Source organism: Canis aureus, chromosome 36, assembly GCF_053574225.1.
Source record: "Canis aureus isolate CA01 chromosome 36, VMU_Caureus_v.1.0, whole genome shotgun sequence".
Classification (NCBI taxonomy): Eukaryota; Metazoa; Chordata; class Mammalia; order Carnivora; family Canidae; genus Canis; species Canis aureus.
Window position 1 is genome coordinate 8,966,290 of NC_135646.1, and position 16,052 is coordinate 8,982,341.

A 16,052-nucleotide genomic window follows, 5' to 3' on the forward strand; every position below is an offset into this window, starting at 1 on the left:
TTTTTTTTTTTTTTTTCTTGATGAGTCTGCCTAGAAGTTTATTAGCTTTGTTGATCTTTTCGAAGAACCATTTTGGTTTCATTGACCTCATCTTTTTTTTCTATTTTTCTTTCTCTCTTTTTCGTTTGTTTCTGTGTCATTTATTTCTGCTTAATTTTTATATGATTTCTTTCCTTCTGCTGGTTTGTATTTTATTTATCCTTCTTTTTCTAGCTCCTTTAGGTGTAAGGTGTTAGGTTCTTTATTTGAGATTTTTCTTACTTCTGGAGGTAGTCATGTGTTGCTTAGACATTCTATCCTAGAACTTCTTTTGCTGCATCAGAAAGATTTTGGACTATTGTGTTTTCATTGTCATTTGTCTCCATTTGCATTTTGATTCCTTGTTTGATTTCTTGGTTGATATAGTCATTGTTTAGTAGCATGTTATTTAATTCCTTGTATTTACGCTTGATTTTTTTTCTTATGGTTGATTTCTAGTTTCATTGTGTTACAGTCAGAAAAGATGCATGGTATAACTTTGATTCTTTTGAATTTGTTGAGGCTTGTGACCTATGTGATCTATTCTGGGAATGTTCCTTGTGCACTTGATAGGAATGTGTATTCTGCTTTAGGATGAAATATCTTAAGTCCATCTGGTTCAGTGTGTCACTCATTGTTTCTTTGTTGATTTTCTGTTTTGATTATGTGTCCATTTATGTAAGTGAGGTGTTAAAGTCCCCTAGTATTATAACACTATTGATTAGTTCCTTTAGAGTTATTAACTGTTTTATATATTTGGGTACTCCCATGTTGGGTGCATAAATACTTAAAATAGTTGTATCTTCTTGTTGGATTGTCCCCTTAATGACTATACAGGGTTGTCTTTTGTTACAGTCTTTGTTTCAAAGTCTATTTTGATACAAGTATTGCTGCCCCAGCTTTCTTTTGATATCCATTTACATGATAAATGTTTCTCTCCCCTCACTTTCAATCTGCATGTGTCTTTAGGTTTGAAGTGACTCTCTTGTCAGCAGCATATAGATGGGTCTTGTTTTTTTAACTATTCTGTTATCATCCTATGTCTTTTGATTGGAGAGTTTATTTTCCATTTATATTCTAATTATTGATAGGTACATATATATTATTGCCATTGTATTATTTGTTTGTGGTTGTTTTTGTAGTTCTTTTCTGATCCTTTTTTCTCTTGCTTTCTTTTCTCATGGTTTTCCTTCGTACACTGGGATTCCCTTCTTTATTTTGCATGTCTATTACTGGTTTTTCATTTGTAGTTACCATTAGGTTTGTAAATAACATCTTCTGTAAATAACAATCTGTATGAAGTTGATGGTCATTTAAATTTGAATCTGTTCTTTACTTCTCTCCCCACCAACATTTGGGTATATGGGGTCATACTTTATATCCTCTTATTTCCTAATTCCCTTGACTGATTTATTTTTACTGCTTTTGTGCTTCCTACTTTTCTTACCCTTACTTATAGTCTTTCCTTTCCACTCAAAAGATTCCCTTTAACATTTTTTATAGGGCTGGTTTATTGGTTAGGAACTCCTTTACCTTTCATTTGTCTAGGAATCTCTTCTTTTCTCTCCTATTCTGAATAATAGCCTTGCTGGATAGAGTCTTCTTGGCTTCAAAGTTTTTTTCTTTCAGCACTTTGAATTTATCATGCCATTCTTTTCTGGCCTGCAAGGTTTCTGCCAAAAAAAAAAAAAAATCTGCTGATGCCATATGGGGTTTTCTCTTGTATGTAACTATCTTCTTTTCTCTTGCTGCTTTTCAAATTTTCTCTACTTTTTGCCATTTTATTTTTTTTTATTTTAAAGATTGTATTTATTTATTTAGCACAAGCAAGGGGAGGGGGCAGAAGGAGAGGGAGAGAATCTCAGACTCCTCACTGAGTCTCAAGCTAGACTGGAGGCTCAATCTCACATCCCTAAGATGACGACTTAAGGTGAAATTAAGAGTAGGATTCAGCTGCTTCACTGACTAAGCCACTCAGGCACCCCACTTTCAGCCATTTTAATTACTATGTATCTTGGTGTGTTGGAGAAATCTCTGTGCCTCTTGGATCTTAATATCTGTTTCCTTTGCCACAATAGGAAGGTTTTCATCAATTATTTCTTGAAATACATTTTCTGCCTCCTTTTTTCTCTTTTTCTTTTAAAGTGTTTATAATACAAATGTTATCACACTTGATGTGTTGGAGTTGCTGAGTTTCCCTTAGATTATTCTCATTTTATATAATTTTTTTTCTCTCACCTGCTTGGCTTGATTACTTTCCATCACCCTGTCCTTCCAGTTGCTAATACATTCTTCTGCTTTCTCTAGCTTGCTATTTATTCCACCTAGTGTATTTTTCATTTCATTTATTATATTCTTCACCTCTGATTGGTTCTTTTTTTATCTTTTTGTTAAGGGTTTCACTGATGTCCTCCACTCTTTTCTCAGTGCCAGTGAGTAACTTTATGATTGTTACTTTAAATTCTCTATCAGGTATATTACTTATATCTGTTTTGCTTATGTCTCTTGCTCTGGTTTTGTCCTGTTTTTTTATTTGGGATGTATTTCTGTGTGTTCTCATTTTGTCTAACTCTCTGTGTGTCTGTTTGTGCTAGGAAGGTCAGCTATATGTCTCTTGCTCTTAGAAGTAATGGCCTTAGAAAGAAGAAGTAATGGCCTCCTGTGGTGTCCTGCAATGCAGTGTTTCCTGTTTACCAGAGCCTGGCACTTCAGAATTGTCTCTTACATTGCATGAGCCCTGCTGTTGTGTCCTGGCTGCCTTTTCCCTTAACCTAGTTGTCTGCAGTGATTTCCTTTGCCAATTGTGGGCAGTGTTGGGTCCCGCCTAGGGTGGGTGCATAGTTTTAACAGTGTGCAGGGTATTCTGTGTGGGGGCCTCTGCCACTGCTGAGACCAAGGCCCTGCAATATGTGCAGGTAGGGAGACTTGGTGTTGGCATGGCTTGCACAGGTCTTCTAGGGAGCTGGGATTGAGGTAAGATGGGCTGGAGGAGGTGGAGCTTAGTATAAGCAAGTTAGTGAATGTTGGCACTGTGTTGTTTCCCCAAGGGCCATGCCACGTGGGGCCATTCATTTGTGCCTGGCAGCATGGGGGGAAATGGTGCCAGCTGGCTCCTTTGTTCCTGGTGGAATCTCCCGGAGAAACCTCCCTGTCACTCTGAGAGGAGTAAATAACTCTTTGGTATCTCCCAGATGTTTTCAAACTGCTGCTTCTATACCATATCTGGCTCTTGTCGAACTTTCTTTAAGGGTGGGAACTCTACCTCCTGATGCCCTCTGGGCTCTCCCAGAACCAAGCTGGCTAATTTTTTTAAGTTTTAGGCTTTAACTCCTTCTGGTTGTAAGAATTTATGAAATTCAGCTCCTCTCACTTTCAAACCCAAATATTCTGGGGAATTGTCTTCCCCATGCAAGCTCTCTGGTAATGTTCTGTTTTTTCCTCCCTTCTCTGTGCCCCCAGCTCTCTCCCTCTCAGGGATGCCATTGTCCGATTAGCTTCCCACATGTCTCTGCCCTTCCTACCCTCTTCAGTGTGGCCTCTTTTCTGTCTTCTGTGGGATTTGTTCTGCCAGTCTACTCACTGACAGGAGTATTTTCTAGCCCTATCCATGGGACAGGGTGATTGATCTTAGGGTCCTCCTACTCCACCATCTTCCAACTTCTGCTCATCTTCTTGAAGATAATCAAGGATGCTTTCTACCTTCTCTGGTCACTGGAACATGAATGGAGTATGTTATAGAAATAAACTCTCCATTTGGCACATCATTGTCAATTTTATAATTTGCATAGTATGTAATATGTGAAGATTTCTCCAATTGTGTTACTAGTAGTTAATTGCTCTCAAATAGTAATATATTCATAGTAGAATACAGATACTAAAATAAACCTTGTCTGCTACTGTAAGAATTTAACTTAAATTATTTCAGTTGTCTGTAAAGCAAACTTGTAGAGAGAAGTAAAGATTTTTGTAACTTAGCCCTGATAGGGAGAAGAAAAACTGAGACAAAATCTAGCCTTTAAAAAAAAAAAAAAAAATCCAACCTTAGTTATTTTTGGATGTCTTTAGAAGGGAGCAAAGCTCATATATGAGAGCCAAGGGATCCAAGTTAAAAGTTCTATATTCTAGGGATGCCTGGGTGGCTCAGTGGTTGAGTGTCTGTCTTTGACTCAGGTTGTGATCCTTGAGTCCCAGGATCAAGTCCCACATCAGGCTACCTGCATGGAGCCTGCTTCTCCCTCTGCCTATGTCTCTGCGTCTCTCTCTCTCTCTCTGTGTCTCATGAATAAATAAATAAAATATAAAAAAAAGTTCTATATTCTAATAGGTTCTGGTATTAAATTGTCGTAAATGGTGTTAAGACCATGTGACTTTAAGTTTTGGGGAGAAGGCTCAAGAACTAACTTTTTTAGTAATACTTTAAAAATGTGACAATAACAGAATCTTGTTATAGTCCAGGAGGTAGAGAGAGTCAACAACTGAGAAATATAATTAGGCATTGAGCATCTATGGAAGACCAGATACAGGTAAAGAAAGAATGGAACATCATTTATCACAAAGCTAAATAAATTTAAAACCATCTTACTGAATACTGGTGGAGGAAAATCTTGAAATGTCAGTCAAGATAAGGTAATTAGGAAATAACTATATGCAGTACTATCATTGATGCTCTTCATCTATCGTCTTCATTGTTTAATTTAAAAAATACAGAAACTTTTATAAGTTCAGTGAAATTTCCCAGTCCATTTCCATTTCTTCGTGAAGGCTGTAATCCTCAACTATGAATTTTATGCTGCAAGGTTTTGGGGCCATAAGTCTTTATTATTATGGAGGGAATATGTATACAGTAGAAGGTTATATATATATATATATATATATATATATATATATATATATATCTACTTCAGACTTAATCTTTTGTTTAGATTTAATCTAACACTTTTAAATCACATTTTACTTAGAATACTTATGTGATTTGGACTTTTGCTATGCGAACTTTGCCACTTTTAAAAATACGTTTTTGCATTTAAATACAGTATTGATTCATTTAACTCTGATTTTACTTACGTTTTGCATGAGAAATTTATATCTTAGTCACTAAAATAAGAGTCCATTACCCAAGAGGGAAAATTAACTTCTCTTTCAACCTCAGATAAAAAGGTCCATATCTTCTATGCTTCATTGTTGCTTGAGAATATTTATATTGATGACTAGTCAAAACCTCAGTGGCTATCCTTCTTTCCCACTACCTTCAGTGCATCTGGTGTGAACCTAAAATAAAAGCTCTTCATTGTATCAGAACCATTTTGAGTGTATGGAGAATAGCATATGCCTTTTTTTTTTTTTTTTTAAAGAGATATATAAAGTTGTAGGATTTGGTACTTGGTCTGCCATTAACACAGTTTCCCCTGCAGGGGTGTAGAATTCATAATTAGAAAATAGTACATGGACCATTGGACCTATTAATTGTCCTCTGCCCTGGTTAATTTTTAAAAAATTAATCTTCTATAAAAATAATCTTCTATAACAGATAATTTATGTTTTATAATTTAAAAAAGGAATGTTGCTGTTTTGAATTTCTGTGCCTTTTCCTGCTCCACAGCCAGCCAGTGACTTGAAAATTAAAATGTATGTGTTTGCAATTTTATAGGATTCATAAAGGATTTCATTCATGGACACTGTCTTGGTAGCCTGTCATGCATGATAGGTTTAGTATTAGTTAAAATGCCTTTTGGCATGAGTGTTTGGGACTGAAAGACCTGTATGTGTAAGTTCAAGTTTGAATTTGCCCATCTCTCCTTCTGCCTTTTTTTGAGTGGTGCACCTTCTCTTGGGCCTAGTTGTGGACAGGTTCTAGTATATTCTTGAGTGGAAAGGACACTAAAGGGCTATACTCTATTCTGAACTCTTGCCTGTGGGGTAAGACTGCACTGTTAAACACAGCAGTTCAACTCTTTAGTAACTTCCTTGTCATCAGTCTTAGTGATCAAAAGGAATCCTAGTGAGGAAAGTTATTCTCATTGTCTTCAATTAATAATCGGTCACATTGGTAGTCTTTTGTGATTTTTCTCCCAAGTATTACTTTTTTTTTCAAAAAAGAAGATATATCTAACTGTACATTTTATTTATGTATTTATTTAAAGATTTATGTATTTATTTTAGAGAGAGGGAGAGAGAAAGTGGGTGTAGATGAGAAGAGGGAGAGAATCTCAAGCAGACTCTCCACTGAGTTTAGAGACAGACACGGGGCTTGATCTCACGACCCACGAGATCATGATAGGAGCTGAAATCACAAGGTAGACACTTAACTGACTGAACTACTCAGACACCCCTAATTTTGTACATTTGAAACTGATTTTTTACACTAAGTCTAAAGAAAATAATTCATGCATTCAAATATATCATTATGGGGGGAAAAGTTGTATGACTTCTTTGTGTCCATGTGATAAAGGAGAAATCTTACCTATGCCCGGTCTTGCTGTGGGTTTTTGAAGGTGCCACATTATTAAAACTTGATTCTAATTTCAAATGTCAGTGATCCACGACAAAGCAGAAACATGACAGGATTTAATAGGCTCCATCTCCCATGATGCAGGACTGAGGTTTAACTGATTATCTTTCAATCTGTAGCATTTGTATGTACCATTTGCCAGTTCATTAGCAATACAAGAGAGCTAAGGGTTTATTGAACTGTGTATAAGCAGAAGCATCCATAATCCAAGTACATGTTTAAAGACCATATGAGATAGTGAGCTTTGTGTAGTAAGGACTGTAAATGTAAATTAGAATCATGCCAGTCATTTTATGAAGGAGAACTTTAGACAGTATAAGCATCTTACTTGTTCAGACAATTGTTTTACTGGTTACTTTTTGTTTGCAGACCACTGGCTGATGGTAGTACTTTTGGGAAATATTTCCATTAACATTGTTTTCTATTATCAGAGTGGACTTAAATTCATATTTATATAAAACAAACTATACTATAGTTACTATTTATTAAAGTTTATTTCTTAGGCTTTCACATTTTATTTCTTTGAAGTTGTCTTTTTAAAATTTACAGTTGTCTTAAAAAGATCCTCTGGCGGTGTACAGTTTTTTTTTGTTTTTTGTTTTTGATGGCATAGGGTGTGACACATTTTTTTGTTGTTTATTCACTTTTGTACTTGGTGGTTTAAGACCTAGAATATTGATTCATTATCTCATATTCCTAGTTTTTGATTGTCATACTTACAGAATATATGTGTGAGGAGATTGTTTATTTGGTATGTGAGTACAGTAATTTAAAAGAATGAAATGAAGAAATATCAAGTATAGTGGATGAAATCCACTGCCTTTTGCAGTAAACTGAGACCATCTGCTATAAATGTATGTGGATTCAGAAAGACCCAAAATCCAGTGCAGTGGCTTGTCACTTGGTTGTAAATCAGAAAGCAGAAACACAGTATGATTCTTGGCCGGAGAAAGACTGTTGCTAGAGAAAGATTGCAAACTATTGAACCTAGGTCTAAACGGAAATCTGAGAGTACAAATTTATCAGTGTTTACGGGTACATTACAAGAGGAGCGAATGAACCTGAGTCATGAGTGGCAGTCATTAGAGAAATGGTTACTGGGGTTCATTTCTTAATGCATTAGCTATCTTTTCCTGCTTTGCTATCAAAACCACTTTCTCCAGGGTCATTCATAATGACCTTGTCTCCAAACCAGATTGGTGCTTCTATCTCTCATCTGTGTGCCTGCCCTTCATGCGGCATCAGAGTTGACACCTTCCTCTTCCTTCCACTCTGTTTCTAGATCTTCTAGATCTTTTCTGTATATTCAGGACAGTTTTAAAAACTGGTATTGTATCATGTGTATCGTTTTGTGTCCTGTTGAAATCATTGCATTTTCATGTGCACTTCAGTGGCCATTACTTGGATATACCATAATCTTAAAAACCCTGAAAGCATATAAAAAGAATGCTCATTTTAGGAAACTTTTTTTTTTTAAGATTTTATTTATTTATTCATGAGAATACACAGAGAGGAGAGAGAGAGAGAGGCAGAGACACAGGCAGAGGGAGAAGCAGGCTTCACATGGGGAGCCTGATGTGGGACTCGATCCAGGGTCTCCAGGATCACACCCCGGGCTGCAGGCGGCGCTAAACCGCTGAGCCACCGGGGCTGCCCTTAGGAAACTTTTTTTGTCATAATACAATATATTAAAATTATTTGGAAACCACACGTAGGAAGTGGAAGAGTAGACTAAGTGTATATTTTTAACAATTTACTTATAATTAAAAAACTAATGATGGGCAATATTGCCTGTTATTGGAATAAACGAGGAAAACACAACCTTCATCATCATTGGAACCTTGTTCTCTTTGTTTTATCTTTGAAATAACAGATTTCTACTATTTCTGAATTCTCTTCCAGAATCTCCGACTTGTGAATTAGTACATTCTGAGAAGTCTGTGTTGTTTCCTAAACCACCAGTTGATTCTCTTAGATGGCTGTGATTACTATATAATGTACATACATATTAAAGTTAATTTTAAAAGTGCCCCGTTCACTGCTTTATTCATTTGTTTGTCATGTGGCATGGTTTTCTTTCTAGCAGATCTGAATGCCTGTCCTATGTATTTATCTAATTTCTGTGTTTGTTTATGTAGAATATAGAGCCTATGATAGCTATGGTAAATTATTTTTATTTGCATTTGAAAGCATCTTGCCCTTGGTGATTAATGATTATGAAGCTATATTAAAAATATGAATATGAATACAGAAGAATACAGAGTTGTGAAAAAATTCATGTGTAAGTAACAACATATTCAATTAAAAATACTCCCTAGAAATGGTTGATGTCAAATTGAAATTTCGCATCCTTTTTTTCATTGAATTCAGCAGCTTGTGATACTTGATCCTTAGGCTTTATGTGAATTATGAGTCATTTATCTTACTAAAGTTGTATATTATTAAGGAAGTTGGAAAAAATCTTCCCCTGGTGCATTTAGTTAAAAATCAAGGCACACATTTTATTTACTTAAACCCATCTGCACTTATTTCACCAGTAACATATTTGGTTTGCGGCCTGTGGATTATGCAGACAATGAAAATATGAAATCACTATTGCTGCTACCAGAGAAGAATGAATCATCATCAACTCGCCATTACTCAGTAGTAAGTATGGATTAGGCTTTGGGGAATTTCTGTCTTTTATTGAAAGGAATATAATAGGAAAATTTCCAGTTAGCAAATTGCTTTCAATCACCACACAATTATTGAACGCTTCCTTTGCATTAGGTATTGTTAATTCAAAGACTGTTAGAATAAGTCTAACAACAAGTGGGTTTTTTTTTATCTCCCCCATATATTTTAGGGAGCATTCATACTGCAACCAATGTGATAGGTGGAACTCTTATTCTCAAGGAGCTAACATTCTAATGAGAGATAGGAAAGAGAGAAATTATAAATATGTCAACTAATATAAATGAAATAATTTCAGGAACTTATAAATACGTGGTTTATAGATTTTGTAGTGTGTGATTGAGTGGCAGTTGAGGGCTCCAGAAAAGGTACTACTTTAGCAGTGTCATTGAGGAGGGCCTCCAGAAAGCTGATGTTTGTTTGAAACTTGAATGAGGAGGACGAGTAGGCATCCATTATCTGGAGGACAAGTGTTCTAAGCAGAGGAAATAGCAAATGTTGTGTGGGTCTTTCAGTGGATGAGCTTGGCATGCTTGAAGGGTAGAGAGAAGAAGGTCATACTTGCTGGTGATGTCAGTGTCTAATCTAAGAATAGTGGTAACCACTGAAAGGATTTAAATTAAGGGAATAACATGATTTATGTTCTAGAAAGTTCACTCCAGCTGCTTTGTAATAGAGAGGGGTGGGACAAAATCAGAAGCAGGGAGATTACTGAGGAGGTTTCATCCAGGTATGATCACCTGGATTAAAGTAATAGCAGTGGAGATTATAAGAAATAATGATTAGTGATATTTTTGAGTTAATGGCAACAAACTTTCTGATGGATTATATATGAAGTGTGGACACATACTAGAATTAGTGTGACTTTAGCAATGCAGTGGTAAATGGTGGTACCATTTCCTGATATGGAGAAGGAAATAATTAATTCTCTGCCAATTTTGTATCTGTAAGGCAGGAAACCTGTTGAACCTGTAGCTTAGGAAAGAGCTATAAGCTAGAGAAAGTGGAAAGAATGCTTATTCTTTAGGAATTCATGGTTTAGTGAGAAATATAGATGTTAAAAAGTTAATTACATACTATAATAAATTTATAATAGAAGCCATAAAAATGTACAGTAGATTCATAGGGAAGGAAGAAGCCAACTTCAGGACTGATCAGCAGAGCTTCACAGAGAGGGTGGCAAAGAAGTCATGTAAACTTATAAGGTAAAAGTTTTAGCAAGATACGTAATAGAATGCTGTTGGCTGCAACTAACAAAACATTTAGCTGAATGCCTAAAGGCAGTATATTATTTTTATATAAAGATCATCTCAGTATAGATGGATTTTTTTGGTGAGTTCAGCAATTAAATGGCTGCACCAGAAACCCAAATTCTTTGTTTTTGTACAATTCCATCTTTGACTTGTTGGCTCTGTCCTCCCTCATCTCCCCTGCCTGGTTGTAGGATGATTGCTACAATGTCGATGTGACAGTGTCCAGTGTTAAAAGAGGGGCTAAAACCTTTCCCAGAAGCTTTCCAGTGAACTTCGCCCTATGTCTTATTGGTGTTGACATACCTTGTGGTTGAAGACACAATCAGTCCTCAAAGAGTGGGTATCTGTAAAAATTGGGATCTCTTTGTGTGGAGGAAGTAAGGCATGGATTCAGTGAGCATTGTCCCCCGCCCCCCCATAAGGTATACAGAGTGGGAACGGAAGCCCAAATCTAGGGAACAATAGCTCAAAGGCGAGGAGGTGCAAAGAACTTTCGAAATCTCAAAAACTAAGTTTAATGTGGGTGGAGTGCAGAGTATATTATTATTAGAAAGAAACCAGAGGTCAGGAGTGAGATTGGGGTCAGATTGTAAGGGCTTTGAATCCCGAGAAGTGTAGACATTACTGCCCTACTCAAGGGGGCATCGTCAGTGCTGTTGGTACAGAGGACAGCTCGGAGTGGGCTGAGACCAGAGACTGGTTGAGAGACCATGTGGTAGACCGAGCTCTGATGTGAAATGGTGGGGTGTGTGGGCAGGGAAAGAAGAGGAGTGTGGTGGACACATTGCAACTGCCCAGGTGGAGGAGGAGGAGAGAAAGAGATGAGTTGAGGTCTACGACCAGAGGTCCTGCCCTTCTTGTCTAGTGAGGGCAGCGGCATGGTGATTGATCTCTTGCTGAAGATGAGGAGGTGACCTAAGGCACTTGAAGGGGGTCATAGGTGCTGTCATGGGTTTGTTACTCTTGGGCTCTGAGAACTCTGTCTCCTGCCTTCTGGACGTCAGCCCGGCAAGTGTGCCCCAAGCTGTAATTTTGGTAATGAAGGGAAAAGTAGAAATCAGCAGTTTAATTTTCTTGGTTCACAAATGAGAAAGCTGAAACGTAGTATGATTTGCTTATGGTTAAGGAGCAATTATCAAAAAAGGGGCAGGGAAGTCAGGTTTTTGTTTTTGGTTTTTTTTTTTTTTTTTTTTTTTTTAAAGAGATCAATTAGAACTTGAATTTCTTAGATCTTAGGTCAGTACTCCTTCAGTCCCACCATATTTAAGAACTATGAATTGCCATTTATCTTATTCGTTTGGACTTGAACCCTCCCAGCAGAACACAGAACTAAGAACCAAGTGGTCATTTGCCAGTGTTCCTCCAAGCTGGAGACAGGGTATTTTAAATGTGTCAAAAATAAGGCTGCGTTTACGGTATTCTTGGAGTGTGAAAGTGGTGCTGTCCATCAGAGAAGAGGGCATCGGTTATTCTCCTTTCCATTCTGCTGTCCGTTTCCCGTTTATTTTTATTAAATGTGAGAAACTTACACTTTCTGCATGTCACATGGACATGGCCTGAGAATGTCATTATTTACTTATCTTAGTGGTAGATTTTTGGCTAAGGAAAAGATCCTTAGATCTAAGTTCAGGGTTGAAATGGTTGTCTCTTTCTGGAATCTGGCTTCTCAGCTGCTGCCAGACTCCCTTTTTACTCCTTCTTCTTTAGCCACATTGGGCTGCCTACTGTTCCTTGAATCCACCAAGTGTGCTCCCATTTCAGATCCTCTGCACTGGCAATTTTCTCTGCCAGGAGCAGTTGTAGGGAGCTGCGTCACCCCCTTCAAGTCCTGCTCTGGAGTAGTCCTATCCAAGAGGGCTCCGTACTACGGGATCTGAACATAGCAACCTTCCAGTGCTTCCTAGCCCCCAAACCCAGCTTTATTTTCCCGTACCACTAATCATTTGCCAAAATATATTTTTATTTTATTGGGTTTTTACCCCTCTCCCAACTAGAATGTAAACTGTGAGGTCAGGGACTTGCCTCTTTTGTTACTGTAGTAATCCCAGTTTTTGAACAGTGTGTGCAAATAGTGCGTGCTAAATATGCGTTTCCAAGCTGTCCCAGGAGCTGCTTCAGGAAGAGCATCATGTTGGGGGAAAGAGGTGAGAAGTGGGTGGGGTTTGAGTGTCTCTACTTCCCATTTAGAACTTTTGTTTCCTGGTGGTTGGAAAACACAGTTTTAAAATTGAAAAGCTGTCTCTAATGACTTGAAAAGCTGCTTGCCTTCTTTATTTTGTTACTTCTCTGCCCATGATCCCTTCAAGCAGCGTATTTACCCTTTTTGTTCTTTTTGTAGTTTTTAAACCCTATTTTTTATAAACTCATTAATTAAGAATAATTTGTTTAAGACAAATTTTCATGTCTGATTAACTCTTTAAATAAGAGTTTAATGCTGTTGTACATATAATGACTCATACCTATAAAATCAGGATATTGAACCCTTGGGATGTTTTCTGAACATTTTTTGAACTTCGTGATTTTAAGACCTCTGCTTATTCAAACCAAATGCCTCCCGTACCCCTCACCTCCTGTTCCAAATCAAATGTATAGCTTTGGTGGCTGTTTGCTTTATCTTTTTTCTTTTTAAATAGTATTCCTTAACTATGAGAAATTAGTGCCAGTTTCTATTCTTTATTCAAATTTTAAAACTATGATAGGAAAATGCTTGACCCACTTTGGTGCTTTTCTTGGATTGATGGAAATAGTATCATATGCTATATTTAGAATTGATATCTTTTCACTCTTGTATTTTGTGCAGAGAACTCATTTAGCTGAAGTAGAGTTATATAAATTGGAAAGTAATGTGTTCCATTTAGAGCTATTTTTGTGGCACTTATTTGTATAACACAGTAATTTTTGAATGACTGTTTTTTGCTATTATTTAGTAATTGATCATAAAGTATCCTGCATTATTTTCATTTTACAGAATATTTACAATGTTTAGGTTAGACATGGTTACATCACCTTATAACTTAGTGAATAAGAAAGACACATATATAGAAATGTGATATAAATGTGTATGTGATGTGTGTAGCTTGTCCAGGAAAACCTTTGCAGTTTGAACCTTAGATGAATAATTTAGGAAACTGATTTTAACTGCTGTATATTGTGTAAAAAACTTTTTATAGAAATCTTTTTTTAAAAAATCTTATATATATACTTGTTTAATACAGAGTAGAATCCATTCAGTAGATTTGAATGAATGAGCTCTGTTTATAGATGTAGCTAACAATTTAGATGTTACATTGTCAGGTATCAGACTGTTTGAATTATCACTACTCTGATATATGAAGTGAATATTTAAATACTCACTTTCTCGAATCTAGTTGCTGAACTGTGTTGGTGATCATACTTTCAGTGTTTCACTTGTGTTCTTTGGGGCTTTTGAGAACCCAGAAATCCTCTGCATATAAAGTCACGTGTCAGAGGGCCCTGTGTCTTGTATTTGGAAATTACCATACTGTGTTTGGTAATTTTTGTCCTCTAATTTTGTCGTCTAATACAGTGTCCTCTATACAGTTATGCCGATTTGCTTTTTTTCCTTTTTTTTTTTGCTGGGTCATTGCTTATCTTTTATCAGGTAGCTTGTAGCTAACTCATTCCAATTCTATTTGTGAAGTTCTGTTGGCTGCTGTTGGAGGCATTATTTTATTGTTTCTTTGAATCTTTCATTTCTAATCTCGAATGCTATCCATTCGTGTCTTCTCTTTATTTTGTTTTGATCTTCTGTAAGTTCTATGTCTTACTGTTCAAGTGAAATACTGGTCTTTGTTAAAGCAATTCTTTCCTTTTCATGAGCTACATTGAGTTATTACTGTTAGTGGATCTAAGTTTTGTATTCTCTTGTCTTTTTTAATTTTCTTGGTTTTGATAGGTAGCTGTTTTGATGTTGAGTTTGTTTTCTATTTTTGAGCTGAGTGCTGTTAGAAGCTTTAGTGTTCATTTTTCACATAACCTCAGTTTAAAATAAGGCCAAACTGGATTGAACTTTTGTGAAGTAAGTTAGTAGAGGGGACATAGGGAATTGATAATTTTAAATGGATGTTTTGGGTTACTTAAAAAAAAAAAGCAGCTTACTGGTGACAGAATTAAGTTGTAAAATCCTAGAGAGATCCAATTTAGAATCAAGGAAACAAGAGCTCTGGGTTTAGATTGCTATTCCAAATAGCGTTTTATTGGGGGAAAAATAAAGGACTAATAAAATAACTCTTGAAATGCATTGAGCATTAAGGCTTTGAGTGACGATTCAATGGAGATGGTGGGGAATTACTAGGTAGAGAGGAAGCTAAATACTGAGACTTAAGCTTCTATCAAGTGAAAGCCAGTTTATATCTTTTTCTAGTCTTTAAGTGATTTTAACACTGTTGTATCTCCCCTTTTTTAATAGCCAAACACTGGTCAGCGTAGGGATGGACCTCTTGTGCTTATAGGCAGTGGGCTTTCTTCAGAACAACAGAAAATGCTCAGTGAGCTTGCAGCAATTCTTAAGGCTAAAAAATGTGCTGAATTTGACAATACAGGTGAGGATTTTTATATATTTATTTTTGGTTCAAAAAATTTTTTAAATAGATAATTCCTTTGTAGACCTCCCTTGATAATTTATGCTTTAACCATTGGGGATTAGCAGTATACTTTGAATTTTGTAATACATTGAAAATGTGTTTATAAACTACTTGCAGGCCTAATTTAGTCAGAAAATGTTAAGTTTAAAGCTTTGCACATATTTTAGGACCGAATAGTTGTCAGAAGGGCAAACTTAAGAGTTCACTAATGACAAATAAATTGTGTGCAATGTAGTGCTTTAATTCTTTAGTTATAGTTTGAAAATAAAAATAATGTTTGCTAATGTGGCTTTCAGATACAGGGTTTATGGTCTGATTTTTCATGTTGTTGACCAGGATGGAGAATGATACTAACTTTAAAAAAGTCTAATATTTAAGTGTAAAAAGTGTTGCTTTTTGTCTTTTAAAAATGTTATTTATTTGAGAGAGAGCGAGAGAGAGATTACAAGCAGGGTTGAAGGGCAAAGGGAGAGGGACAAGCGGATGCCCCCCTGGGCAGGGAGCCTGATCCTGGTACCCTGGGATCACAGCCCGAGACGAAGGCAGACTTTTAACCGACTGAGCCACCCAGGTGTCCCAAAATTGTTGCTTTTGAAGAAGATTCAGGTTATGAAGCACAGACTAGCTGGTATAATAGTTAAAGAATTATTTTGGTTTAAATCTCTGTTTCTCTTCTTTTTTTTTTATATTCTAGTAACTCATGTCATTGTTCCTGGGGATACAGTTCAAAGTACCCTGAAATGTATGCTTGGGATTCTCAATGGATGTTGGATCTTAAAATTTGAATGTAAGTACTGGATGTGGGAGAACTACAAAATGAATTAAGTTGACGAATTTCATTTTTTATGGTGCTCTACTGCCAATAATTATTTAAGGAACTTAATGCTTTTTTTTTAAACAAAGCTTCTTATATTAATGATATCATTTAGATGTTCTTGATGAACGTCCACAGAAGTGTTTTTTAGTCTTTTTTTAATTTCTTTTTTTCTACACTAT

At 36.3% G+C, this 16,052-nt stretch overlaps 1 protein-coding gene across 10 annotated transcripts in view; it reads left to right on the plus strand.

Moving 5' to 3' along the window:
* The window catches only part of BARD1 (BRCA1 associated RING domain 1), a 78,300-nt gene that overhangs the window by 49,614 nt on the left and 12,634 nt on the right, over positions 1–16,052 (plus strand). For all 10 annotated transcript variants that reach the window (XM_077885570.1, XM_077885575.1, XM_077885574.1 and 7 more), the window contains 3 exons: positions 9,064–9,172; positions 14,882–15,014; positions 15,751–15,843. In XM_077885570.1, the coding sequence (XP_077741696.1) occupies positions 9,064–9,172; positions 14,882–15,014; positions 15,751–15,843 (335 nt within the window). The remainder of the gene's footprint in view (positions 1–9,063; positions 9,173–14,881; positions 15,015–15,750; positions 15,844–16,052) is intronic.